This window comes from Phyllostomus discolor, chromosome 2 (genome assembly GCF_004126475.2).
Source record: "Phyllostomus discolor isolate MPI-MPIP mPhyDis1 chromosome 2, mPhyDis1.pri.v3, whole genome shotgun sequence".
Lineage (NCBI taxonomy): Eukaryota > Metazoa > Chordata > Mammalia > Chiroptera > Phyllostomidae > Phyllostomus > Phyllostomus discolor.
In genome coordinates this window covers 117,853,555-117,879,808 of record NC_040904.2, presented here as the reverse complement: position 1 = coordinate 117,879,808, position 26,254 = coordinate 117,853,555, and the positions used below count along the sequence as shown (strand labels likewise).

Sequence of the window (26,254 nt, the reverse complement as noted above, 5' to 3'; positions counted from 1 at the left end):
AAATAAGTCCCTTTAACATTTCATATTAAGGGCTTGGTGATGATAAACCGAAGATGTCAGTCAGGAAGTTCAGTTATACCTCCTTTAGCTTTACCTTGTCTGGGAAACTATTCTTACATTCTAAATGATGGATTTGCTAAATAGAGTGATCTTGGTTGTAGGTCCTTGCTTTTCATCACTTTGAATACTTCTTTCCAGCCCCTTCTTGCCTGCAAATTTTCTTTTGAGAAATCAGCTGAGAGTCTTCTGGAAACCCCTTTGTAGGTAACTCCCTGCCTTTCTCTTGCTGTTTTTAAGATTCTCTATCTTTAACCTTTCGCATTGCAACTATGATGTGTCTTGGTGTTGACCTCTTTTGGTCCAACTTGTTTGGGACTCTGTGGTTCCTGGACTTGTATGTCTATTTCCTTTGCCAAATTAGGGTAGTTCTCTTTCATTATTTTTTCAAGTAAGTTTTCAATTTCTTATTCTTCCTCTTCTCGTATCCCTATGGTTTAGATGTTGGCCCTTTTGGACATGTCCCAGAGTCTTATTCAACTCTCCTCATTTTTTTTTTTTAAGATTTTATTTATGAATTTTTAGAGAGGGGAGGGAGAGAGAGAGAGAGAGAAATATCAATGTGCGGTTGCTGGGGGCCGTGGCCTGCAACCTAGGCATGTGCCCTGACTGGGAATCGAACCTGCGATGCCTGGTCCGCAGCCTGTGCTCAATCCACTGAGCTACGCCAGCCAGGGCAACTCTCCTCATTTAAAAAAAAAAAAAATTTTTTTAATTGTTGTTCAAGTACAGTTTTCTGCCTTTTACTCCCATCCCAGCCCCCCCCCCCCATTTTTTTAAATTCTTGTTTTTTACTTCTGTTCTGGTTGAATGTTTATTTCTTTTGTTCCAAATTGTTGATTTGAATCCTGGCTTCCTACCCTTCACTCTTGGTTTCGTGTGGATATTTCTTTATTTCTCTTAGTATAGGTTTTCATTTCTTCCCTTATGCTTTTGCCTTATTCAGTGAGATCTCTGAGCATTCTGACCACACCTTTGTTTTGAACTCTGTCTGATAGGTTGGCTATCTTGGAATCACTTAGTTCTTTCCCTGGGGTTTTCTGTTCTGTTCCTTCATTTGGGCCATATTTCTTTGTCTCCTTATTTTGGCACAGGGAGGGCAGCCTCCCTATATCTATGTAGTAGGTAGAGCAGCTTTGATTTCCTGTCTTGGCTCACCTGTTAAAGTTTTATGGGGCAGAGCCTTGGGTGTTGCCAGGGTGGGCCAACCTGCTTAGAAGCTTTGTGGCTCCGTGGGGGCGGGGGGGGGGGGCGGTGGAAGGGTTGGAGAGGGAACCGTACTGCTGGTGGCAGACTTCTGTGGACCTGCCTATCACTTGCCCTTTTTCCAGTCACTTCACCCACTTCCCTTATGCAACTGGCTCCCCTTCAGCTGCTGTCCTGGTTATGGTTCCTAGAGTGGGTGGGTTTATGTAGTTCCTAGCTCTCCTGAGAAACCAGCAGTTTTTTCCACCATCCCAGCTCCCACTATGTTAACCAGAAATTATGAGGTCTTATTTGTCCCGGCACTGTAACCCTGGGCTTCTATGTCTGACCTGGGACTGGGATGCTCACAAGATGCTCCCCTGATTTTTATCTACCACATGTGAATGTGGGATCTTAAATTGTGATTGAATTAACCACCGTTCTGGGAGGAAACAGCACCGCAAGTTTGCTTGCGCATTACTAAGGGAAGGGACGTGCGCGCTCTAGGCTTCGGGTGTGCGCACGCGCAGGCGCTGCCCAGCAGACCCCACCCACAGTCCCGGCTCCCTGAGACTGCCCCACACGTGGCGTTGTGGACTTGCATGGCTAGGGGTTGGCTGTGCTTCCTGTTTCCCGGTGCTTTCGGGTAGGTGGGGCAGTCAGTGATGTCTGGGCTTGGCCGGCGACCCGTGGAAGTCTGTGCCATGGGAGGGAGTTTGGGGCTGGAGGCCCTGGGGTGCGGGGGTCAGAGATCAGAGGGTCACCGGAGGGTTCTAGCCGCCTGGAGATGTCGCGCAGCAATGACGTAGAGGCCGTAGGGCAGTGAGGCTGCCTGTGGTTGCATAGGGGGAAGAGGGCCGGAATGGATGTGTATGATCGTATCACACTAGACACAAGTTGCACCTAATTTCATAGAGTTTAAAACAACAGCATGAGTAGAGCTTTAGGTGACGGGGTAAGTCCTTGTACGAAGACGGGAAGGAAGTGAGGCCCGTAGGCGCTTCCGATTGTGAGTAGGAGAAGGGTCTTCTCGGTGGGCAGCCCTGCATGTGGCGGGTGGGGGTGGATTCTGGTTAATGCACCCACCACCTTCCCAGAATCTGCTGCAGAGGTAAGGGGAGCCTGTATAAGTTGAGGCAGTCAGTAGAGGGCGGAGGGCTTGTGTTATGAGAAGTTGACATACAGAAACTGAAGAATTTTACGCATTCCTTTGTAGACTACATTAATTATGTCATGGTAAGTACTATCTAAGGAAACAAAGTGACAGCACAAACCATTAGGAGTCTGCTCACTCTGTGGAGGCTGCACTGTCACCCTCCACACACACATGCTTTTGTTTTCTGACCCATGGCAGTAAATGCAGCTCTTCTAATAGTGGGCTTACATATCACAGCGCAGCGCAGCTTCTCAACCCAAGCGCTGTTGGCATTTCGGGTCAAGTAGTTCTTTGTCATGGAGAGTTGCCCCATAAATTACAGGGAGTTGACCAGCTTCTCTAGCCTGTACCGATTAGATGTGAGCAGTATCCTTCTTAGTTATGATGACTAAAACTGTCTTCAGACTTTGCCAGATATTCCCCTGGGGGGCAAATCTTACTTTCTGTGAGTGCCACATAAGACTGAATGTTAGTTTAATAATATAACAGCACTTACCAACTCTTTTGGACTTGGAAATCCCTTTCCCAGCAAGTTCACAAACTCACTTAGGAAATTTACATAACGTTGAAGATAATAAAGTAGTGACAAGTAAAAAATTAGCACATCAAAGTTCATTTAATTTAGTCTTTAGTGATGTGTTTACATCATCAATTTTTCCCCATGTGGCAAGTGATATACTCTTAACTCATGTCAGTGGTGTAGGAAATGTCTATGATTGCTAATATTGCAGCCTTTACTCCAAATACCCCTCCATTGATCTTATATTTCATTGTCCAGCATATATTTTATTTCTGTTTATGATCTGTCTGCCTCAAATGTGAGCTCCAAGAGGAGAGGGACTGTGATTACTATTATCAAGACAGTGCTTAGTACAAAGTAGTGCCTCAGTGAACAATTATCAAATTGATCACCTTTAAAATAAACTTTTAAGAAAAATTTTAAAATAAGATTCATGCTAAAATACAGCTTGAAATTTAATTTTTACATCCATGAAAGACAGTTTACTTAAACTGCTCTTTAGAATTCTTTGTTTTGCACTTAAAAGTCAACTAGTTTCTTTTTACAGTTTTCACGTTTTCTTTCTAAATGACTTGATAACAGATTTCAAGCTGCAATTTCAAAGCCCTTCTCCAGAGATGCTGCTGTGGAAAGTGCTTCTTAGTATTAATAAATAAAAATTCAAATATTCCTATTTACAACAAGGACATACATATGTGTGTATCTGTAGGAATTTATATGGACACACACATACACACACACACTTTGTCTTTCAGATCTTCTAGGCAGGGTCATAAAACTAATCCGGAACAGCTTGTACACTTCATTGTTAGGTAGGAGTCACTCAAGAAACCAGATGGATGCAGCGAGCCAGGGAGCAGGGCTTATCAGTGGGGAGTAAGAGGGGAAAGTGGAGCCAACCAAGAGAGGTTAAGACTCACTTGGTTTTTCTTAGGGTAGGGTTTTCAAGTGTGAAAACCTGTGAAGGGTAACTGGTTGGGGTGTCAGAGTCTGATTAGCTAGAGCTGGTTGCTGGGTGCCATTTCTGCTGACCATTGTTCTTGATACATCTTGTCAGGCTCAAGTTAAAGCTGCATCCTGTTATGCCTGGTAGGCCGACCCCAGACCCAATCATATAGCCAGGCATCTGTTTGTCCTGGGTAGGGACGGCAGGGCATTTCCCATGGTGTAGTTTCCCACCTGGTGATTTTCCACTCCTCCTAGGCCTACCTAGGTCTGTCACTCATCTCTGCCATGAGGCATTGGATTTTAATAGTTGTCCAGTTCTTTACCTGAATGAAAGCAATGTTCAATCCTGAAATACCCAATCAAAATGAAACCTAGTGGTTTGCAATCAGTTTTCTGTGCTGTTGCAGTTTCTCTTAGCTCAGCTTGCACACAAGTGGAAATCTGTGGAATTTCCACTTGGAAGTGCTCCAGCCTAATAGTTCCTACTGTGTTTTGCTGGAAATTTATTCTTTTTTTTAATCCAGTAAACTAAAATGGCACATTTCAGTCCTTCAGTACCCTTAGGAGGCATAAACTAGAAGCCACTTCAGGTACTTTTTACTTATAGAAACAAATCTACAGGTCTCTGTTGGAATGCAATAAACATTTGGGAAATTTTTATGCATATTTCTTTCCAGGCCCATTCCTCACTCCCAGAAGGAACTTTAATCTTTAATCTTGAGATTTTTATTCACTTGCTTTTATCTGCCTGTTTTTGAACTTCATATAAGTGGACTTGGTTATTCTCATTCGTAGCATTTCTCATTTTAAATGACTACTCTGCATCTTTTGGACACTATTCCTAGGCCTGGGGAATTCCTCCAGTAAGAGTCTTGCTTTTCTAGTTGCCCTTGATGGCTGGGGCCTAAGGCCAAAACTGTATCAAATACACCTACATATGCCTCAGAGTAGGAGGGGGCAATGTGACAAAGCTCTTGAATGCTGACTTTCAACATTTCACTTGCTGTAAACTTTAGACACAATGTTTTAAAAAGCAAATAGTGTGCTGTTTTTGTGCTAAGAATAACTTTTGATTTATAAATGGGTTTGGTTCCTGTGTAGTAAGGAATTTACCTCACCCAAATAGAGGTTTGGCCTTTCATAGGTAACCTGAAAACATTTTCCCAAGTGATAGAAATGTCTGTTATTCATGGAGGGCCCTCAGGCCATACCAGCCTTGGGGACAGGAGCTGGGGACTGATTTCCACTGGGGGGAGCAGTACTTTTTTAGTCAGTCATGGTGATGCCATGAAACCTCAATATAGACTACACCCCGACACTCACACATGGATGCCAGGAGGGTGGTGCCTCCTGAGGGAAATGGGAGCTTCCTGTTTGGAATGTTCCAGGACTTTGCATCTCTTCCTTGGCTGGCTCTAATTTGTACCCTTTCCCTGTAATAACTGTGAGTATAATTGCCCTTTGTGAGTTCTGTGAGGCTTTCTAGCAAATTACTGCACATGAGGGTGGTTTGAGGAGTCCTGGAACTAGCAGTTGATAGAGGTCTTGGGCAGACATAGTTGTCTTCACTGACTGGGGGGTACCTGAAGAAGTAATTGTGCTGGCCATCCATTCCTACAAAAACACCTTCCTTGTCTCCCTTTGTTTTACTTTTCTTCTTCCCTTTCTTCTGTTGTCCATTGGTTTTCATAGCTCTTTCTGTGCTCCTCTTTAAAAAAAAAAAATCAATCCTTTATTTATCCTGTCAATAACAGCCAGGAGCCTTAGATCACCTAAACAGTAATGTTCAAGTATAAAAAGATCTCTGATTCAGAGAATCTGCTGGACCCTGTCAGCATATGGCCATTGAGGTACCAGAAGGAAGCAAAGTGTCTTTAGATACTTAGGAAAATTTTTGTTCTACGAGGTATCATAAAAATCTGAAAATCGCATTTGTAAAAACTACGTACCTTTAACGGGAAACTCCATTTGAGTGGAAGACCCCTGTAGATGTTTGATCTCTTAAATGTTTCCTTTTTTTTAAAAAACTCACTTTTAGTTTGGAACTTTGCTGTGAGATAAGCATTTTTTATTTGTTATTTGATGGAAAGAAGCACTTTTACTTATCTTCAGGTCATAGTGAATTTGTGAGATGTGTGACTTGGAAGATGATGATGTCCCCCAGCTTTCTTTCCACGCCTTAGCAGCTCTCCAGGAATTTTATGCTGAGCAGAAGGAGCACAGTGACCCAGGTGGGGATGACAAATACAGCATTGGGAGGATAGAAGAGAACTGGGTAAGTAAATGCATTCCATATCTACTGGGGAATATTGGTGTGGAACCTGCTCTGGATCTAACCCAGTGTTTGTCTACATCCCATCTGATACCCAAGTATGTCCCCTGCCATTTGGGAGCTGATAACATACTTGGGGAACTAGTACAGAAAGCAGTCCAGAAATAGTTTAAGATGATGTAAATGCAGATTTTCCTGGTGCTAAACTCTTAGGCTGGTTGATGATTGGTTGGTAGACAGGATTTTTCAGACAGGGAAGTGGCATGTTATTATATCCAACATAAAGTTGGGACTCCTTCCTGTACACAGGCACACACTGTCTGTTTTTATACAGACCAACAATCCTGTGGCAAGGGCAAAGGTCATGGCAGGAAATGATGTGACTGAACTTAAACATGTAATGAAACATTAATGAAAGGGAGTTCAGACGATACTAATAGTTTCTGGTGCATAGTGTGTATTTTAATTGTACTTTATGGTCCAAATAAAAATAGAAAGTAGAAGAGAAAAAGGAGTTGAGGGAAACTCCTAACCTAAGCTGGGACATAGAAATTTAAATCTTTGGAAGGACATAGTTGAGAAAGAGAAGATGCTTGAATTTTCTATGACTTCCCTAGATAATAGATTTGTCTTTCTCTGTCCCTTTGCAATTGGAATGAAGCTTTGTATGCTTGTTGTTGTTTTTCCAGGCTTTTACATTTTGCCAAATTTGAGTTTCTTAATATAAGATTTTCCTATTTACCATCTGTTTGAAACTGACTGTGATGAAAATGTTTGTTTCCATTACTCGGAATGTTTCACCAATGCAAAGCCTCTTTCCCACTGTTTGCTTCGCTGTGTTTGTCTTCTAGCTAGTGCTTCTGTTAAGATAATAAAACATCAGAAACCTGAAGAGCTGTGGTATCCTTGAGTAGGCTACTTCTTTCTCTTTTCCTTCTGCTTAATTTTTTGAGTACTGTATCTCTCTCTGTTCTGGATGTATGAGATGTCAGTAACACCACTGGCCCCTGGCCTTGCCGTACAGGGGAGAAATGGGTGTACTGCATTGCAGAGGAATCCACTTTTTCCATTAAAATAATATATTTTATAAATGTGAGTAGATAATGAAGAATCACTAGAAATTTAAAAGGAAATAATCAGCATGCATAGAATATAGCAAGATGAAAAACAAACAACTTTACCCTGAGAGAAAAACAAGTAATTCAGGAACATTCCTCAGGTAAAGAGGCCACAGAAAAGAGGTAGGGACTGGGCATCTAGACTGGGCATTGTGGTGTCCTTTAACACATTCAGTCCTCTGTATTTGTAATTCTGTTAGTTGATTGTTGAATCTAGTGGCTTAATCAGATTCAGGGTTAGTCATTTTTGGGGGGCAGAACTCATACACAAGTGGGGTGTGTCTTTCATCAGGAGAAGCATTGATTGCTTCTCTCCTTTTATGGTGTGAACAGCCAGTGGTAAAAGTGCCTCCGTTTTGTAATTAGTTAGGGCGTTCTATTAATTTATTTTTTTATTTTATTTTATTTTTTCAATTACAAGTTTACATTCAGTATTATTTTGTCTTAGTTACAGGTGTGCAGAATGGTGGTTAGATAATCATATACTTTACATAGTGGCCCCCCCGCCCCATAGTTATTAGAATAGTATTGACTATATTCCCTATGCTGTACTTTACATCTCCATTACAGTTTTGTAACTACCAATTTACACATTTTAATTCCTTCATCTTGTTCACTGAATCCCCCAACCCTCCCTTCCTCCGGAAACCATCAGTCTCTTCTCTGTATCTGTCAGTCTGTTTCGAATTTATTTTTGATTATTATATTGCTCTGTAGATTCCACATATAAGTGTGATCATATGGTATTTGTCTTTCTTTGTCTAACATATCACTTAACATAATACATTCTAGGTCCAACCAGGCTGTCCCAAATGGCAAGATTTCATTCTTTTTTTATGTCCAGGTAATATTCCATCACACACAAACACACACACACACACACACATATATATACATATATATATACACATATGTATGTATCACAGCTTTTTAATCTATTTTTATCTACTTGGGTAGTTTCCATAGTTTGGCTATTGTAAATAATGCTGCAGTGAACACAGGGATGCTCGTATTGTTTTGAATTAGTGTTTTCGGTTTCTTTCTATATATACCCAGAAGTAGAATCACTGCATCATAAGGCAATTACATTTTTAATTTTTTGAGGATCCTCCATACTGTTTTCCACAGTGGTCACATCAATCTACATTCCCACCAACAGTGCACTAGGGTTCCCTTTTCTTTTCTCCACATCCTCATCAAGACTTTTTTTTTTATTTATTGATAATAGCCATTCTGACAGGTATGAAGTAGTATCTCATTTTAATTTGCATTTCTCTGATGATTAGTCATATTGAGCATATTTTCATATGTCTGTTGGCCATCTGCATGTCCTTTTTGGAGAAGTGTCTATTCATGTCCTCTGCCCACTTTTTAAGCAGATTTTTTTTTTATGTTGAGTTGTATGGGTTTTTTATAAATTTGGATATTAACCTGTTATTGGATGTATCATTGGCAAATATCTTTTCCCATTCAGTAGGTTGCCTTTCATTTTGTTGATGGTTTCCTTCGCTATGCAAAAACTTTTTAGTTTGATGTAGTTCTATTTGTTTATTTTTTTCTGTATATAAGAAAGGTATATAAGAAAATACATAGCTAAAAGAAATGTCAGAGATTTTACTGATTGTGTTTGTATTTTAAGATTTTATTTATTTTTATAGAGGAGAAGGGAGGGAGAAAGAGGGAGAGAAACATGGATGTGTGAGAGAAGCATCTATCAGTTGCCTCCTCCCTGCCTTCAACCAGGGACCTGACCTGGAACCCAGACATGTGCCCTGACCTGGAATCAAACTGGCTACCTTTCAGTTTATGGGATGATGCCCAACCCACTGAGCTACATCAGTCAGGGCATGACTATGTTTTCTTCCAGGACTCTTATGGTTTTCAGTCTTTACATATAAGTCTTTAATCCATTTTGAGTTTATTTTTGTATATGATATAAGAGGGGTTTTTTTTGCATATATCTATCTAGTTTTCTCAACACCATTTATTGGATAGACTATCTTTACCTCACTGTATGTTCTTGCCTTCTTTATTATATATTTATTGACTATATAAGTGTGGGTTTATGTCTGGGCTCTGTTCTTTCCCTTGTTCTCTCTGTTTTGATTACTGTAGCCTTTTTTAAAAAATATATATTATTGATTATGCTATTATAGGTGTCCCATTTTCCCCCTTTACTCCCCTCCACCCTGCACACCCACTCCCACCCATATCCCCCCCCTTTAGTTCATGTCCATGTGTCATAAGTTCTTTAGCTTTTATATTTCCCATACTACTCTTGCCCTCCCCCTGTTTTCTACCTACCATCTATTATTTTTTTTTAAAGATTTTATTTACTTTTTAGAGAGGGAAGGGAGGGAGATAGAGAGAGAGAGAAACATCAATGTGCGGTTGCTGGGGGTTATGGCCTGCAACCCAGGCATGTACCCTGGCTGGGAATCGAACTTGGGACACTTTGGTTCCCAGCTCGCGCTCAATGCACTGAGCTACGCCAGCCAGGGCTCATCTATTAATTTTTTTTCTTTTTCTTAGATAAGTCTCTTTAACATTTCACATAATAAGGGCTTGGTGATGATGAACTCCTTTAACTTGAACTTATCTGAGAAGCACTTGATTTGCCCTTCCATTCTAAATGAAAGCTTTGCTGGATAGAGTAATCTTGGATGTAGGTCCTTGCCTTTCATGACTTGGAATACTTCTTTCCAGCCCCTTCTTGCCTGCAAGGTCTCTTTTGAGAAACCAGCTGACAGTCTGATGGGAACTCCTTTGGTCCTTATCTTCTGCTGTTCCTAGGGTTCTCTCCTTCATTTTTATCTTGGCTAATGTAATTATGATGTGCCTTGGTGTGTTCCTTCTTGGGTCCAACTTCTTTGGGACTCTCTAAGCTTCTTGGACTTCCTGGAAGTCTATTTCCTTTGCCAGATTGGGGAAGTTCTCCTTTATCATCTGTTCAAATAACTTTTCCACTTGTTGCTCTTCCTCTTCCCCTTCTGGTACCCCTATAATTCAGATGTTGGAATGTTTAAATATGTCCTGGAGGTTCCTAAGCCTCTCATTTTTTTGAATTCTTGGTTCTTCTTTCTTTTCTGTTTGGTTGTTTCTTTCTTTCTTCTGGTTCACTCCATTGATTGGAGTCCCGGTTTTCTTCCCATCACTATTGGTTCCCTGTGCATTTTCCTTCACTTCACTTAGTGTAGCCTTCATTTTTCATCTAATTTGTGACCAAATTCAACCAGTTCCGTGAGCATCCTGATCACCAGTGCTTTGGACTATGCATCTGATAAGCTGGCTGTCTCTGCATCGCTTAGCTGTATTTGCCATGGAGTTTTGATCTGTTCTTCTGTTTGGGCCTTTTTTTTTTTTTTTTTTTTTTTTTTTTTTTTTTTTTTTTTGGTCTTGTTGCGCCTGTTATGTATGAGGGGTGGAGCCTTAGGTGTTCACTAGGGCGGGGCAACCCAGTTGCTGGGTTGTGAGGCTGTTTGTGGGGGCAGGGTCCAAGAGAGAACAATGGTGCTTGCTCTGCTCTCTGTCAGATTTTAGTTCCTTCCTCTGCTCCCCCCAAGCAAACTGGGCCTTTCTGGTGCTGATTCTCGTGTGGGTGGGCTTGTGTACATTCTAGGACCCTGTGGGTCTTTCCAGTGAACTCTCCTGTGAGGCTGGGAGTCTCTCCCAGCGCCTCAAACCCCCCACAGGTGTTTCTAATTGGTTTTGAGGCTTTATATCCTTGCGCCGGGACCCTGGGTTGCGAGGTCTGTCTTGCTCCTCAGTTTTGCCTGGTTTATCTGTACAGGAATGTGGGACCACCCGGTGTGCCAGCTGCCTTGCACACTGCACCCCGCCCCACAGTCGCTGCCTTGCTGGGTCTGCCTATTGCCATTCCACGCCCTGGGATCTGCCAGCCTTGGCCTGCATGCCCAGGGTCCGCCTGCTGCTGGCTTGCACGCCTGAGGTCTGCAAGCCACCACTTTTTGTTTTGTTTTGTTTTGTTTTTGCTGAAACCTCTCTCTGCCCAGTGACCTGACTCCGCCCCTCCTACCAGCTAGATGAATGTGTCTATTTTAACTCTTTGGTTGTTGGACTTCCATACAGTTCAATATTCTGTCAGTTCTGGTTGTTATTTTGTTTCTAAATTGTTGTCCTTATTTTGGTTGTGCAAGGAGGCACAGTGTGTCTACCTACACCTCCATCTTGGCTGGAAGACCGATTACTGTAGCCTTATAATATAGTGTGATATCAGGTAGTATGATTCCTCCAACTTTGTTCTTCTTTTTCAAGATTGCTGTGACTATCTGGGGTCTTTTGTGGTTCCATACAAATTTTTGGATTATTTGTTCTAGTACTGTGAAAATCGCCATTGGTATTTTAATAGAAATTGTGTTGGATCTATACATTGCTTTGGGTAGTGTGGACATTTTAATAATGTTAATTCTTCCTATCCATGAGCATGGTATATATACTTCCATTGATTTGTGTCTTTAATTTCTTTCTTCAGTGTCTTATGATTTTTGAGTATAGGTCTTTTACTTCCTTGGCTAAATGTACTCCAAGGTATTTTATTTTTTGATGCAATTATAAATTGGTTTGTTTTCTTAATTTCCCTTTGTGATAGTTCATTATTGGTGTTCAAAGATGCAACTGAGCCCTGGCTGGCGTGGCTCAGTGAGTTGAGTGCCAGCCAGCAAACTGAAAGGTCACTGGTTTGATTCCTGGTCCAGGCACATGCCTGGGTTGCAGGCCAGGTCCCCAATTGGGAGCATGCAAAAGACAGCTGATTGAATTTTCTCTCACACATTGATGTTTCTCTGCCTCTCTGAAATGCTCTGAACATACCAATTAAATCCATCTGATCTAGTTTGTCATTTAAGGCCACTATTTCTTTGTTGATTTTTGTTTGGAAGATTTATCCATTGATGTCAATGAGGTGTTAAAGTCCCCTACTATAACTGTATTTCTGTCAGTCTCTTCCTTTATGTCCATCAAGATTTGCTTTATGAATTTAGGTGCTCTTATGTTGTTGGGTGCATAAATGTTTACAAGGGTTATATTCTCTTGTTGGATTGATCTCTATCATTATGTAATGTCCTTCTTTGTCTCTTATTATCGCCTTTGTTTTAAAGTCTATGTAAGTATTGTATCTAGGCTTTTTGTTTCTATTTGCATGAAATATTTTTTCATCCCTTTGTCTTTTGATCTGCAGTGGATCTCTCATAGACACCATATATGTGGCTCTCGTTTTCTTACCCAGTAGCTACTCAGTGTCTTTCAACAGGAGCATTTAATCCATTTATATTTAAAGTAATTATTGATAGGAAGGTATTTATTGTCAGTTTATTATACAAGTTTATGTTCCTTTTTTCTTCTTCCTCCTTCCTCCCCCTCCTCTTTTCCCTCCCTGCCCTCTCCTTTTCCTTTCTCTTCTTTTTAACATTTTTTGTAGTACTGTATTGGTGGTGATGAACTTATTTAGCTTTTTCCCATCTGGAAAACTTTAGTTTCCTTCAATGTTGAATGATACCCTTCATGGGTAGTATAGTCTTACTTGTAGGTCTTTGTTTTTCATCACTTTGAATATTTCTTGTTAATCCCTTCTGGCCTGAAGTGTTTCTATTAAGAAATCAGCTAACTGTCTTATGGAAGCTCTTGCTGCTTAAAGATTTTGTCTTTGTCCATAACCTTAGCCATTTTAATTATGATGTGTCTTGGTGTGGGCCTCTTTGGTTTTATCTTGTTTGGGACTCTGAACTTCCTGGACCTGTCTTTCTCCTTCACCAAGTTAGGGAAGTTTTCAGTCATTATTTCTTCAAATAGGTTCTGAATCCCTTTTCCTCTCTCTTCTTCTGATATCCTGTGATGCAGATGTTGTTTTACTTGATGTTTTCCTAGCTGTTCCTTAAACTATCCTCATTTAATTTTTTTTTTATTTTTGCTGCTCTGTTTTCTGCTACCTTATCTTCCAAATCATTGATTCAATCTTAAGTTCCTTGAGCATCCTTACAACCATTGTTTTGAACTGTGTATCTGGTAGTTTGCTTGCCTCCATTTCATTTAGTTCTTTTTCTAGAATTTTCTCTTATTCTTTAATTTAAGGGATGTTTATTTGTCTCCCCATTTTGGCTGCCTCTCTGTGTTTGTTTCTGTGTACTACGTAGAGCTGCTATGTCAGTCAGCCTTGGTAGAGTAGCCTTATGTACTATGTGTCCTGTAGGACCCAGGAGCAGCTGAGCTGGGTACTCTAGAGTGTCCCTTTTTGGGTTGCGTGAGTCTTTAAAAAAAAATAAAAACAATTCTTTTTTTTTCTATTTTATTTTAATCATTGTTCAAGTACAGTTTTCTCCCTTTTACTCCCAATCCAGCCCACCCCCCCAATAAAAACAATTCTTACCTGAGGATATGTTTTACTGATTTTAGAGAGAAAGGAATGGAGAGAGAGACACACATGAATGTAAGAGAGAAACGTAGATTGATGGCCTCCTGTACACACCCTGACCAGGGACTGAACCTGCCGACTTTTGGGTACAGGACAATGCTATAGCCAACTGAACCACCAGGCCTGGGCAGCAGTTGAGTTTTGATCGCCATTAGCCCATCCCCGGGTGGTGTTGACTGTCAGGCTGACTGATTCTGAAAATCGACCCTAACCACTTTACGAGCTGCTGTGCAGGGGCTGAAGTCATGAAGTAGAATTCACCCCAGGAGGGTCTGGTGCCTGCTGAGATCTCTTTTTGGGTGTGCTTGTTGTGGAGCTAATTGCGTGGTGCTCTGATGTGATTTAAAGTCAGCTCCTCATTATGTTGGTTCTGGGGCCTCTTGGGAGAAACTCCAATGCAGGTCAGAGTCAGATGCTCCCTGTGACCTGGGCTACCTGTTAGGAGCTACAAAGCAGTCCACAGTTGGTGTCTACCTTTGCTGGGGCTGGGTGTGTGTGGTAGGGGCCAGCCCTTTTTGCATCTCTGCCCTTCTTACCAGTCTTATGTGGATATTCTATAAATCCTTGGTTTTAAGACTTCTCTTTAGCTAGTCTTCAGTTTATAATTCAGATTGATTGTTCTGTAATTTAGTACTAATTCCAGTAATGTTTTGGGAGAACATTAGTATAACTTCCACTTACTCCCCTGCCATTTTGGACCCCCAGCCTTCTATTAATGGAACAGACTGACAGCTGTCAGTGGGGAGGCGGGAGAGGGGACTGGATGAAAGAAGGTGAAGGGATTAGCCAAAGAACATGCATGCATAACCCATAGACACAGACAACAGTGATGGCTGGTGGGAAGGGGCTGCCGACGGCACTGGGGAGATGGGCAAAGTGGGTGAAAATGGGGACATCTGTAATAGTGTAAAGAATAAAAATAAAAATAACAATTTCCCAAAAATTGGTTTTAAAGAGAAAAAAGGAAAAAAATTTAAATATATGCACAGGTTTAAATTAAAGGAACCAAATTTATACTAATTCTAAAATGATTTCAACTCATCCCTCTGTTACAGCAATTGAGCCAGTTTTGGTACAGTCAGGAAACTGCTCTGAAGCTTGCTAAGGAAGCGATTGCAGCTGCTGGGGAAGGTGGAAGGTGAGATTCAAATTCTGCTTCTCTTTTGTTTTAATCTAAATTAATATTTTAAATGTCTTCCCTAGATGAGGGATGCTTTGTAACAAGTCTGAATCATAATCAGCAAAATTTGTAGTTTGTGCTTTATAGAATATAAGGAATAAGAACCGCAGCAACAACAAGTTTAGGGACACTCAGAATTGTATTCATTGTAAGATATCTTATCTTTGTCATTTTTAAAAATTTGTTTAATTATTTTACTTTAAATTTAATCTTTATTATATTTTTCTATTACCATTGAATCCCCTTATACCTCTCTTTCCCCCTATCCTTTTTAAAAATTTTCTAACCTGCTTCTTTCTTTTTTACAGGGGTAAAATACTTAACTTTTTGAGGTTTTAAGAATGTAGGTTTTCTTTTTTTAACTTGCTCTTTATTTTACCAAAATTTTACATACATGTAATTTAAAGTCAAATGGTCCTAAAGGTTTGTTAAAAAAAATATCCATTTCTAATTTTTACCCCTTGCCCACCTCCTCCCCTTTTCAGCTCCCTTCCAATAGAATCTTTGGTATTTACAACCATATTTTTCTGTTTTTAATTACATTTTATTGATTATACTGTTACAGTTTTCCTAACTTTTCCCTCTTTGGCTCCCTACACCCAGTACCCTCTACTCCCTCAGGTAATCCTCCCACCATTCTTCATGTCCATGGGTCATATGTATAAGATGTTTGGCTACTCCATTTCCTATACTCCATTTCACATCACCACGGTATTCTGTAATTACTTATTTGTACTTCTTAATGCCCTCACCTCTTCACCCATTCTTCCCCTCACACCCTCCCATCTAGCAACCATCAAAATGCTTTCTACATCCACGATTCTGTCTCTTTTTGTTTGCTTAGTTTTTTAGAATTAGTCGTTGATAGATATGTATTTTTGCCATTTTATTGTTCTTAGTTTTGATCTTCTTTTTCTTCAATAAGTCCCTTTAACATTTCATATAATAATGGTACAACCATATTTTTAAATAACATACTTCTGTTAGTCTTTCTGGATTTGTCACCTGAGACATTATTTCCTGACTTCTCATGACAGAATGTGAGATTTTTATCTCATTCAGACTTTACCACTTTCACAGATGTGCATACTCCCAGTGGTTTTTTCCTGATTTGGACTAGAACAGGGTTTATATAGTTACAAACACATAAATGTTCTTTACAGCTGAGGCTTTTGCTTTTTCCTTACTGTAAAGTTTTTCATTTTTCCTGAAGAAAATGTCTCCTATTTTTTATGTGTTTCTATGTCCATATCATTTATTAACCTTCAGATTCTCACCTGGTTGTGTAAATCTCCTATCTATTAACACAGAAATAATTCAACTCCTTAAAAAATGTTACCCCAGAGCTTTACTACCTGTTCCAAGCTTGACTGGTTGATTTCTAGCTTTTATCTTGGCGTCTCTCTTTACCATCCTGCTGAGGATCCTTTTTCCTCTGTTTTATTCTGGATTCCCAGTTTCCTGTACCCCAGTTCCCAGTTTGCAGCCTTATTTGGGTTGGGTCCATCTTTTAATAGCGTCCACAGAAAAGATATGTGGGAGGCGAATTTTTAAAGCCTTTCATGTCTGAAAATACCTTTATTGTACCCTACTCTGAATTGTAATAGTTTTTCTGTGTATATAATTTGGATTTTGAGGACATTGTTTCACTGCCTTCAAGTATTCTTCGGTACTGTTGTGAAATCCCACACTGTTCTGAGTTCTCATTAGGAAACCTGTTTTCTCCCATCCTTGCTCATCGCAAATTTAGGATTTTCTCTTAATCCCCAGTATTTGATGCATCCTAGTGTAGAGCATTCCCCTCTTTTGCTGGGGGGGAAGGGGCCCTCTCTTATTTCCTCCAGTTTGGAAAAACTGTCTTATTTCTTTGATTTTTCTCATTTCTGTTCCTCTTTCTGGAAATCCTGTTAGTATTTGAATGTTGGACCTTATCTCCTTTTCCTTCTGTCTTTTTTCCCATCTCTTGTCTTTTTTACCGTACTTTCTGGGAAAATGACTCAGCTTTGCTTCTAAACTTTCTGCTGGGTTTGCCATTTCTGCTATCACATACATAGACACCTATAGCTCTCTTTCGGGGTCACTGAATATTTCTTTATTACTATATCTTGTTCATCCTTATGAGGATATTAATTCCGGGGTATCTCCACATAGTCTGTTTACTCCAGCATGCCTTTTCAGCTTGTTTATTTTGGCCTCTAATATTGGGTGCTTTTCCTGAATGTCTATTGACCTTCACTGCCTGTTCACATTAAGGTTTGAAAGCTGTAACACATGGCAGACCTTATCTACTTGGTTTTTGCAGTTGGATGATCTGGCTGAGCTATTTCCTAGGTAACCCCCAGTAACACTCTCTCTGGGTTTCTTCCTGGGCTGGTCAGAGCTCTAGGAAGAGTCTTCTAATTTTTCCCTCGAAGTTATGTGTGTTGTGACATTGTCCTGAGGGGCATTCTACTGAGAGGACTGTAGGTCCCAGCATCTGGTAGGTTTAACTTAATCTTTGTCATTGCCACACTGTACTGCACCACTAGTTGTGCTGGCACCCCCTCATTGTCGCCCAGTCCAGAGACTATCCCTCCAGTTTTCTTCCTTTCATGGAAGGTGGGCACCTGAGGACCTGGGAGGGGGAGGGAAGTCCTGGGAAGGACTATCTTCTTACATGGACCTTCAGCCCACTTTTTGAATTACCTGATCTGCAGCATCCTGAGCCTTTGGGGTGCAGTGATGGAGACCAGGTTGTTCCTTAGCTTTCCTGGCTACTGGGATTTGGTGTCTTGGGCCTGCCAAGTCAGATGCCACTCTGCACTGCTTTCCAGCTTCCTAAGTGTGTTTCTTTTGTGTCTTCTCACATTCTCTTTCTCTTGCAGGTGTAGGCTTCAACAATAAAATGGAATTTTACTTGTGTTGCATTGAGTGGGCTTTCATGAGGCCACAAATCCATGAACGTGTCCTACCCGTCATCTTTAACTGGAAGTCCCAAGTTTTGCTTTTGTCTGTTCTTTTACTTTTTAAATTATGTGTTAGTTTTTCATTAAGTTTTTCTTAATTACTGTGTTTTTACATATATTTTCCCTTTTTTTCCATTAATATAAGGGCTTTGGATGCAACCTTTCATTTTTTTTCTGACAGATATCTTCAGTATTTTTAGGAGCTATGTCATAATCTTAAAGATAAGTGAAAATTGGAGCACCTGTTGAATATGCTCTGCCTGCCCTGTCCCCATCTTCTGTGTTAGCACTTTATGAGGGTCATCTTGATTAGTTCTCACACCTTTGTGAGGTAGCTAATGTTACATTCTTAATTCTAAAGACAGAAGCTGAGGCCCAAGAGATTGTCACTTGCTCAAGGTGACTTGGGGGTAAGCCACTCTCTGACCCCCACCACTCCATGACCAACTCCACTGTCCTGCTGGGTTCACCACGCCTACTCCCTCCTTTTTGCATCTCATACACTTTCCTGATGCCTGCGTACATCCTTCAGAATATTTTAGAGATGTTCTGTTGGCAACAAGCTCAGAATTAGTTTGTCTGAAGATGCCTTTATTTCACCTCTTTCTCAGGTGATAATTCATTGTGTATCTGTTTGCTGCTTGTCATCCCAGGACAGTGAAGACATTGTGGCTCTACACCCTCATCTCCCCACCAGCCCACTGAACGCTGACAGCAGCCTGGGCTGGGGCTCTTCTTGCACTTGCCACTGACTGGGATGTGCATATTTCCCATGGAAGCATATGTGACATCACCAGGCTGTTATGTACTTTAAGTGTATTTGGGCCAAGCAGCTTATCTAGCAAGCCTGGAGGCCTAACCTGCATGTGTTCAGAAATGCATCTAATAGGTTTAAAGCTTAGTTTAATCATTAATTTTTAAAAGAAGTACTTTTTTGGAGGACTTCATTCAAGATGGCAGTGCAGGTAAACTCAGATTGCCTCCTCGCACAACCATACCAAAATTTCAGCTAAACTACAGAACAACCATTATTCAGAACCTCCAGAAATAGAGCTGATGAAGTCCTACAACTACAGAATTAAAGAAAGGCTCAATACTGATAGGAGGAGCAGAGATGCCAAATGGGCTGGTCCCACACCCACATGTGGCAGATAAAAATTGGGAGGGATATTTTGGGAGCAAGGGGTCCCAGCCCCATACTAGTCCCCCCAGCCCAGGGTTCCAGTGCCAGAAAGATAAGTCCCCATAACTTCTGGCTGTAAAAATGAGTGAAGATTGAGGCTGTGGAAGACCACTTCTAGAGAGCCAGGCAGTTCCTCCTAAAGGGCACATGCATAGACTTATTCAAACTCACTCCCTCTGAGCTCCAGCATGGGAGTAGCAGATTGAAAGGCACCAGAGCCATATAGGGAGGAACTAAAGTGTTTGGCGTTAGGATAAGAGATATGGAGCTGTTTTCTCCCAACTGAAGTGCTGGCAGAGGCCATTGTTCCCTTTCTGAGCCCTCAATGGAACAGGCAGGCAGGTGCCATACCTGAGACTCCATTAGCCTGGCTGATACTGTTTGCCCCACCCTGGTAATCCCCTGAGCTTCTATCCCACCCAGCTTTTGGGTCTACCCAAGCTGTTTCCAGTGGTTTTTCCTGTTCAGTGGCTTGCCTTGGCTCATGCTTCAGATTTTCCTGAATTCTTTTTTTTTAAGTTGTTTCATACTACTTTATTTAGGGGGGAGTTCCATTTTTCACTCCTCAATAGATTTTATGTATTTCTCATATGCTTCTTCACTCATTAGTTCATCTAGTTCCGAAGGGTTACTCGATGTCATTTTGATCAGCCAACCATCTTCATAACAAGATTTGTTGACAAGTCCTGGATTTTCTGCAAGAGCTTCATTAATTTCAGTTGCTTCTGTTAAAGGAGAATAGAGTTCACTAGCAGCTTTCACACTTTCCAAAGCACCAAACTCATCTTGTTTGTTCAGTTTTGTCCCAATTTCAGGCAGACTACAGTAATCAACATCTCCCAAAGCTTCCTCTGCAAAATTGCTGATTCCCACTGTTCCAGTACCATTTTCTGTTGTTATCCATTCATGTTTCTCTGTGAATTTATGCACCGAGAGCAGATTGGGGTCACTGTGCAGCATCTGGATGGCGCTGGCCCTTAGGCCCCAGGGCCGCGGTGCGCAAGGCACAGGGGGCGCTGATGCAGCACGCAGACTCAGAGTTTTCAGAATTTTCCTAAATTCTGATACAAAGAAGCAGCATCTTACCTCAGCATCTTTGTGCCTATGGCTCAGTGGCACCAGGCCAGCACTAGCAGCAGTTGTTCGTTCACAGCTTGGACTCTCTTGGACACCTCCAAACCCAGCACAAGTAGCGGCCAACTGCAGATTGCTTTGTAGCTCATGCTGATGGCCCAAGACAGAACACAGGTGATGGCTGACCTTGGCTTGCACTTCCCAGGATGCTCCAGAGCTTGCGTGCCTAGTGGACAGCTTCAGACCATGTCAAAGCATCACTACCTGACCACCTCCACAACCAGAACACTCAAGGGGCAGACTCAGTAGGCACCAGAGCTCTGCTGAAGTAAGTCCTGTTCTGTGGAGTAGGCTTCTGCACAGCTGATCCTCCATGGTGGTCAGAGGTTGGTGGTCAGTGGTTACAGCCAGTCCTTGCAGCTGATCAGTGTAGGTAAATCTCTCCCATTGACCTGCTGACAGCAATCAAGCCTCAACTACAAGAGGAGGGTGTACTCAGCCCACACAGTAGGTGCACCTCGAGTACCCTGCTTGTGTGATAAGGGAGGCTGTGCCACTGGACCCTACAGGACACTTACTACATTAGGCCACTCTTCCAAACCAGGGAGTTGTAGCAGCTCTACCTAATACATAGAAACAAACACAGGGAGGCCACCAAAATGAGGAGACCAAAAAAAAAAAACCAAACCAAAAAAAACATGGCCCAAATGAAAGAACAGAACAAAACTCCAGGAAAAACTAAACAAAATGGAGACTAGGTACAGAGTTCAAAACACCGATTATAAGGATAGGATACTTAGTGGACTTAGTGAGAACTTCAAGGACATAATAAAGGGAATAGAAACCATAAAAAAGAACCAGTCATAAATGAAGGATATACTAACTGAATTCAACAATTTGCAGGGAATCAACACAGTGGATGAACCCGAGAATCAAATCAGCGATTTAGAATTTAAAGAAGCAGAAAACACCCAATTAGAACAAGAAGAAAAAAGAATCTAAAGAAAAATGAGGATAGCCCTGGCTGGTGTAGCTCAGTGGATTGAGCGCTGGTCTGCAAACCAAAGGGTCACTGGTTCGATTCCCAGTCTAGGGCACATGCCTGGGTTATGAGCCTGGTCCGTGGTAGGGGGTGTGTGAGAGGCAATCACACATTGATGTTTCTCTCCCTCTTTTTCTCCCACCCTTCGCCTCTGTCTAAAAATAAATAAATAAAATATTTTAATTTAAAAAAATGAGGATAGTGTAAGGGGCCTTTGGGACAACTTCAAGCATACCAGCATTTGCATCATCAGGGTGCCAGAAGTAGGAGAGAGAGAGCAAGAAATTGGAAACCTATTTGAAAAAATAATGACAAAAAATTCCCTAACATGGTGAAGGAAATGGACATACAAGCCCAGGAAGTGCACAGTCCCAAATAAGATGAACCCATAGAGGCCCACACCAAGACACATCATAATTAAAATGTCAAAGGTTAAAGACAAAGGGAATTTTAAGAGCAGCAAGAGAAAAGCAGGTAGCTACAGGGATCTCATAAGACTGTCATCTGATTTCTCAAAAGAAACTTTGCAGGCTAGAAGGAATTGGCAAGAAATATTCAAAGTGGTGAAAAACAGACCTACAACCTAGATTACTCTATCCAGTAGAGCTATTGTTTAGAATGGAAGGGCAGATAAAGAGCTTCCCAGACAGGAAAAAGCTAAGAGTTTGTCATCACCAAACCAGTATTATGTGAAATGTTAAAGGTCTTCTTTAATAATAAGATAAAAAATATGAACAATAAAGTGAAGGTGAATACATAGCTATCAACAGTTTATTCTAAAAAAAGAAGAAGAAGAGAAATGGAATTACAGATTCAGAGGATGTTTTGATGGTTGCCAGATGGGAGGGGGTTCCAGGGGATGGGCAAAAAAGGTGAAGGGATTAAGAAGTACAAATTGGTAGTCATAGAATGGTTATGGGGATGTAAAGTACAGCATGGGGAACAGAGTAGCCAAAGAACATAAGTGCATGAACCATGGGCAAGAACAGTGGTGAGGGGGTTGCTAGAGGCAGTGGATTGAGGCTGGGTAAAGGAGAGCAAATGGGGAGAAATTGGGACAACTGTATTAGCATAAACAAAATATAATTTAAATCACAAAGTACTTTTTTGAATGATACATATGCATGATAAAAAATCTAGAAGTTATATAGGGGATTGAGGGAAAAGAGTCAGTTTCCTTCCTCATTATTCCCAGGCCCCCATTTCTCCCATGAGGCAGCTGTGGTCTCCAGATCTTGCCTTGTGTCTCTGAATGGACATTCTTACACTCATGAAAGCGTCTTTTTTTCCCCTTATGTTCCTGGAATGTCTTGGGGTGTGATGGCCATATGGTATAGTATTCCTTTGTTACAGATGGACCCCAGTCAACTCAGTAGTTCAGTGTTTGTTACTACGAGCTTTTTTAGAAGTTGGTTTTAAAAGTTAACTATTGAAACACTACCCATTCATAAACTGCAGACTGCTGGTAATAATTTCCTCATACAAAAAAAATGCAGTGAAATCCAAAGTATCTTTTCTTCACTGAGACCTAATTTTAATGTATGTTTTTGGAAAACTGGAGTTACTGAAGCAGTTATTTGGGGTTTTTCTTTCAAGATTATGCATATTACAAAGTAACTTCAAAATATGTAGTTTGAGACTAACAGTATTTAAAATAAATGTTAAGGAACCATGAATATATAGGTAAATTTAGGCTTGGGCTAATTTTGCCCTTACACATTCTTAATGTCTTACAGTTTTTACTATAGAAAGCACATTTATCTTTTTTTATACCTTAAAATTATGAGTTGCAGATTTTTAAATACCAGATTCCTTTAAAAGTAAGGCAGTTAACGTTTTTCTCTGACAATTTACTGCTGTTATGTTAGACGCACAGTTACTTTCTTCAGGGAGGTCTGAGCATGGCCCTCCATGTCCAGCAGCGGTGTTGTCTGGTGCAGACAGCCGTCCACTGCAGCTCTCAGTGCACGTGCTCACTGTTTTCCAGGATAGCCTGTGTGAGCACCCCCAGTGTGTATCAGAAACTGAGAGAGCTGCACAGAGAAGACCTGGCTGTGTACGTCTTTGAATATGACAGAAGATTTGCCGTTTATGGAGAGGAGTTTGTCTTCTATGATTACAATAATCCACTGGACTTCCCTGAAAACATCGCTGCTCATAGTTTTGACATTGTCATAGTGGATCCCCCCTATCTTTCTGAGGAATGTCTTAGGAAAACCTCAGAAACCGTCAAGTATCTGACCCGGGACAAGATTCTGTTGTGTACAGGTAGGTGATATTCAAGCCTCGGGTGTTAAGAGTTGGCAGAGATCTTAGAACTCAGGTCCTGAATCCACCATTTACTGTGTGACTTCGTGCGGGTTATGTTTATGTGACTTCTCTGTGCCCCCATTTCCTCATCTGTGAAAATGGGGCTGGCAACGTTGCCTGTCTCTCAGGGCTGTGAGGACTGAGTGCCTCCCACACATCGCGTGGGGGTCACACTTGATGAGAGTTGTGGACTCTGTGGAGTTAATGTGCATTGCCTGAGGTTACAAACTATGTATCAGGTCAGCTTTACTACAGCAGAACAGTGTTCTTTCTGGTGGGATTGAGATACAGTGTTTTCTGAAGATGGATGTGCTAAAATTTGACCCAGAACTAAAATGGTAACTACTTCTCTAGTCTGGGCAGTCTGGTGTTCAGGCCCTGAGGTGTGGACCCCTGTTCCTGCACCCAGCCTCTAAGCCACGCTTCTCTCTGGAGCACCCTGGCTGAGCATTGGAGCTCTTCTGGTTGTCAAGTTGTATTTAGTCAAGGACATGGCTCTTGTTGACACAAGTAGTATTTACTTATTAATTACCTGCTGGAGTGCAGGTCATGGAGTGTATATTCAGTTTTAGGGGATAGGTTAAAAGTGAACACAACAAATGAAGAAATGAGTTCCTAATTGTGAAAAGTATAGGAAAGACTCAGAATGGTGGGCTGGAACAGAGTCAGCGTGGCTATACTGCAGATCTGCTGGTTCTCTGGGCTGAGCAGCACTGTAGCAGTGACCTCAAGAGGAGGCCTTAAGGGCCTAGGTGCTGGGACAAGAGGGTCCTCCCACATACAAGTGCCGGTCAGAGTTGGGTTTTTCTTTTTAAGCATCCAGCCCCAAAAGGATAGATTTAAGGAAGATCGTGTTAACTTCGTATCAACAGGAATTAATTGGGTGAGTGGATGCAGCGTTCAACTGAGACAAGCAGTCTGGACAAGGTTGGGTGGTAGAACAGGAGGGCAAGGGTGGAGGAAAGATACACTGGGAGAGGAAGCTGAAAGAATCTTCTGTGATGTGCATGTGGAAAGTGAGAAAGGGTAGAATCCAGGGTGAGTCCTGGGTTTCTGTGTGTGCAGCACTCGCTGATGTGGGCATCCAGGGACGGGTGCTTGGCAGCATCTGGGATGAAGTCCACAGCAATGGGCTGTGCAAGATAGGCTGTGGGGGTAGGACAGGCTGAGGGAGAAACAGGCTGGTTAGCCAAGGCTGGTGTGGATGTGTCCCTGTTTAGTTTGCAAGAGTGGATGTTACTGAAAAGGGGGTTCTCGATCAAAGAGGAAAACACCAGTTTTTAATCATTGTTTTTGCTTTTCTTATGTTACTTAGTAGGATATAATCTATTTCTAAAGCTTTAACTGTCTCAGCTTTGCAGAGACAGGAATACTTAAGTAAGAAAGTAAGTCATTTGCAAAAACGTTGGAGGAAGTAAAAAGGAGTCTGGAGAACTGACCTCTAGCCTCATTTTCTGAGTGTTCTTTTCTTGCCTTGCCAGAATACAGGGTGCACGCTCATATTCATCTTCAGGTTCATCTGGTCTGTTCTCTTCAGGTGCTGTCATGGAAGAAGAGGCGGTGAGACTTCTTGGAGTGAAGATGTGCAGGTTTACTCCAGAGCACACGCGGAATGTGGCCAATGAGTTTCGCTGTTACACAAATTATGATTCTGGGCTGGACCATGATGTGTAAATGCAGGAAATGACTGTGTCACATTCCCCTCTTTATTTTTTCTCAGTAGGTTGTGAAGCTGTGGCCTACTCCCCTCCCCCACACTGCGCTTTCCCTGGTCTCCCAAATGAAGACATAGTGCCCCACCGGGAGTTCCTTACTCAGGGCATCTCGGATCTCAGGATTCTTTCTAACTTGAATATGGAATTGCAGTTGGAAGAAATCTTTGAACCCATCTAAGCTACTCTCCTTATTTAACATAGGTAAAAACAGAAGTGCAAACAGCTTAGTGGTTTGGCTAATACCCAAATTGAACAGAACTTTGGCCTCTGCCTTGAGCATTACATCCCCTTAAAAAATGGCCTCATTCTGATTCTGTGTGTGGACTGATGATGATTCTTGCAGCTCTCCAGGAGGATTGCTGGACTTGTGAGGAGCCCCTCCTCTCCCCCAGCCCCTCAAGGAGACAAGAGTTTCCTTAGGAACGACGAGTGTCCTAGAGCCTCCTGGGTCTTTCCTCTTCTCTCAGTTCTTGGAGGGAGGATGGGGACAGCCCAGGTGACTGCCATCTGGCTCAGCCCATCATCCTACCTAGGGCCACAGCTAATACTGCAGGTCACCTGAGAAAATGCAGGTGCTATCGGCATACCAAACACAGCAAACAGGATGTGGGCAGAGGTGGACTCAATTATTGTTCAAAAAGCACAGAATACTCCTTAGCAATTCAAATGAATGAATTGTTGATACCTGCAACTTGGAAGGGTTTCAAGGGTGTTGTGGTGAGTGAAGAAGCCAGCCCCCAAAGTCCCATTGTATTTCCATTCGTGTAGGAATGCTGTGCAGTGGAGAACAGGTCAGTGGTTGGCAGAGGCTAGGATGCAGTGGGATGGGAGTGAGTCTCGTGGTGCTGGGCTTGTTCTGAATCTTGATCGTGCAGTGGTGATACAAGTGTACACGTGTGACCACATCACATGGAGCTAAACATACACACAAACTGTGGGCATGCACAACTGCTAGACTGAGCGAGGTCTCTGGTTGTGCTCTGCCCATTGCTGGTCGGGAGGCTGCTGTTACATAAGATGTCATTGACAGAGACTGGGTGAAGGACACACAAGACCTCTACTATTTTTGCAATTTTCTGTGAATATACAATAAGTTCAAAATAAAAAATAAAAAATAACTTT

General features: G+C 41.7%; 2 protein-coding genes across 5 annotated transcripts; one reads left to right on the top strand and one right to left on the bottom strand.

Moving 5' to 3' along the window:
• Positions 1 to 1,766: 1,766 nt before the first annotated feature.
• On the top strand, positions 1,767 to 26,254 carry EEF1AKMT1 (EEF1A lysine methyltransferase 1). 4 transcript variants are annotated; one of them, XM_028533180.2, is made up of 5 exons: positions 1,767 to 1,888; positions 5,979 to 6,141; positions 14,739 to 14,821; positions 23,095 to 23,375; positions 24,955 to 26,254. In XM_028533180.2, the coding sequence occupies exons 2-5, from the start codon at positions 5,998 to 6,000 to the stop codon at positions 25,089 to 25,091; spliced, it is 645 nt and encodes a 214-aa protein (XP_028388981.1). In that variant the 5' UTR covers positions 1,767 to 1,888; positions 5,979 to 5,997; the 3' UTR covers positions 25,092 to 26,254. The 4 variants fall into 4 exon arrangements, with proteins under 4 accessions (XP_028388981.1, XP_035874295.1, XP_035874296.1 ...); XM_036018402.1 differs by lacking the exon at positions 1,767 to 1,888 and adding an exon at positions 2,099 to 2,173; XM_036018403.1 differs by lacking the exon at positions 1,767 to 1,888 and adding an exon at positions 2,125 to 2,197.
• LOC114512914 (glycine cleavage system H protein, mitochondrial-like) lies at positions 19,499 to 20,440 on the bottom strand. The gene is made up of 2 exons (XM_028532025.1): positions 20,335 to 20,440; positions 19,499 to 20,052 (listed from the first exon to the last, which is right to left on the bottom strand). The coding sequence occupies exons 1-2, from the start codon at positions 20,438 to 20,440 to the stop codon at positions 19,550 to 19,552; spliced, it is 609 nt and encodes a 202-aa protein (XP_028387826.1). The 3' UTR covers positions 19,499 to 19,549.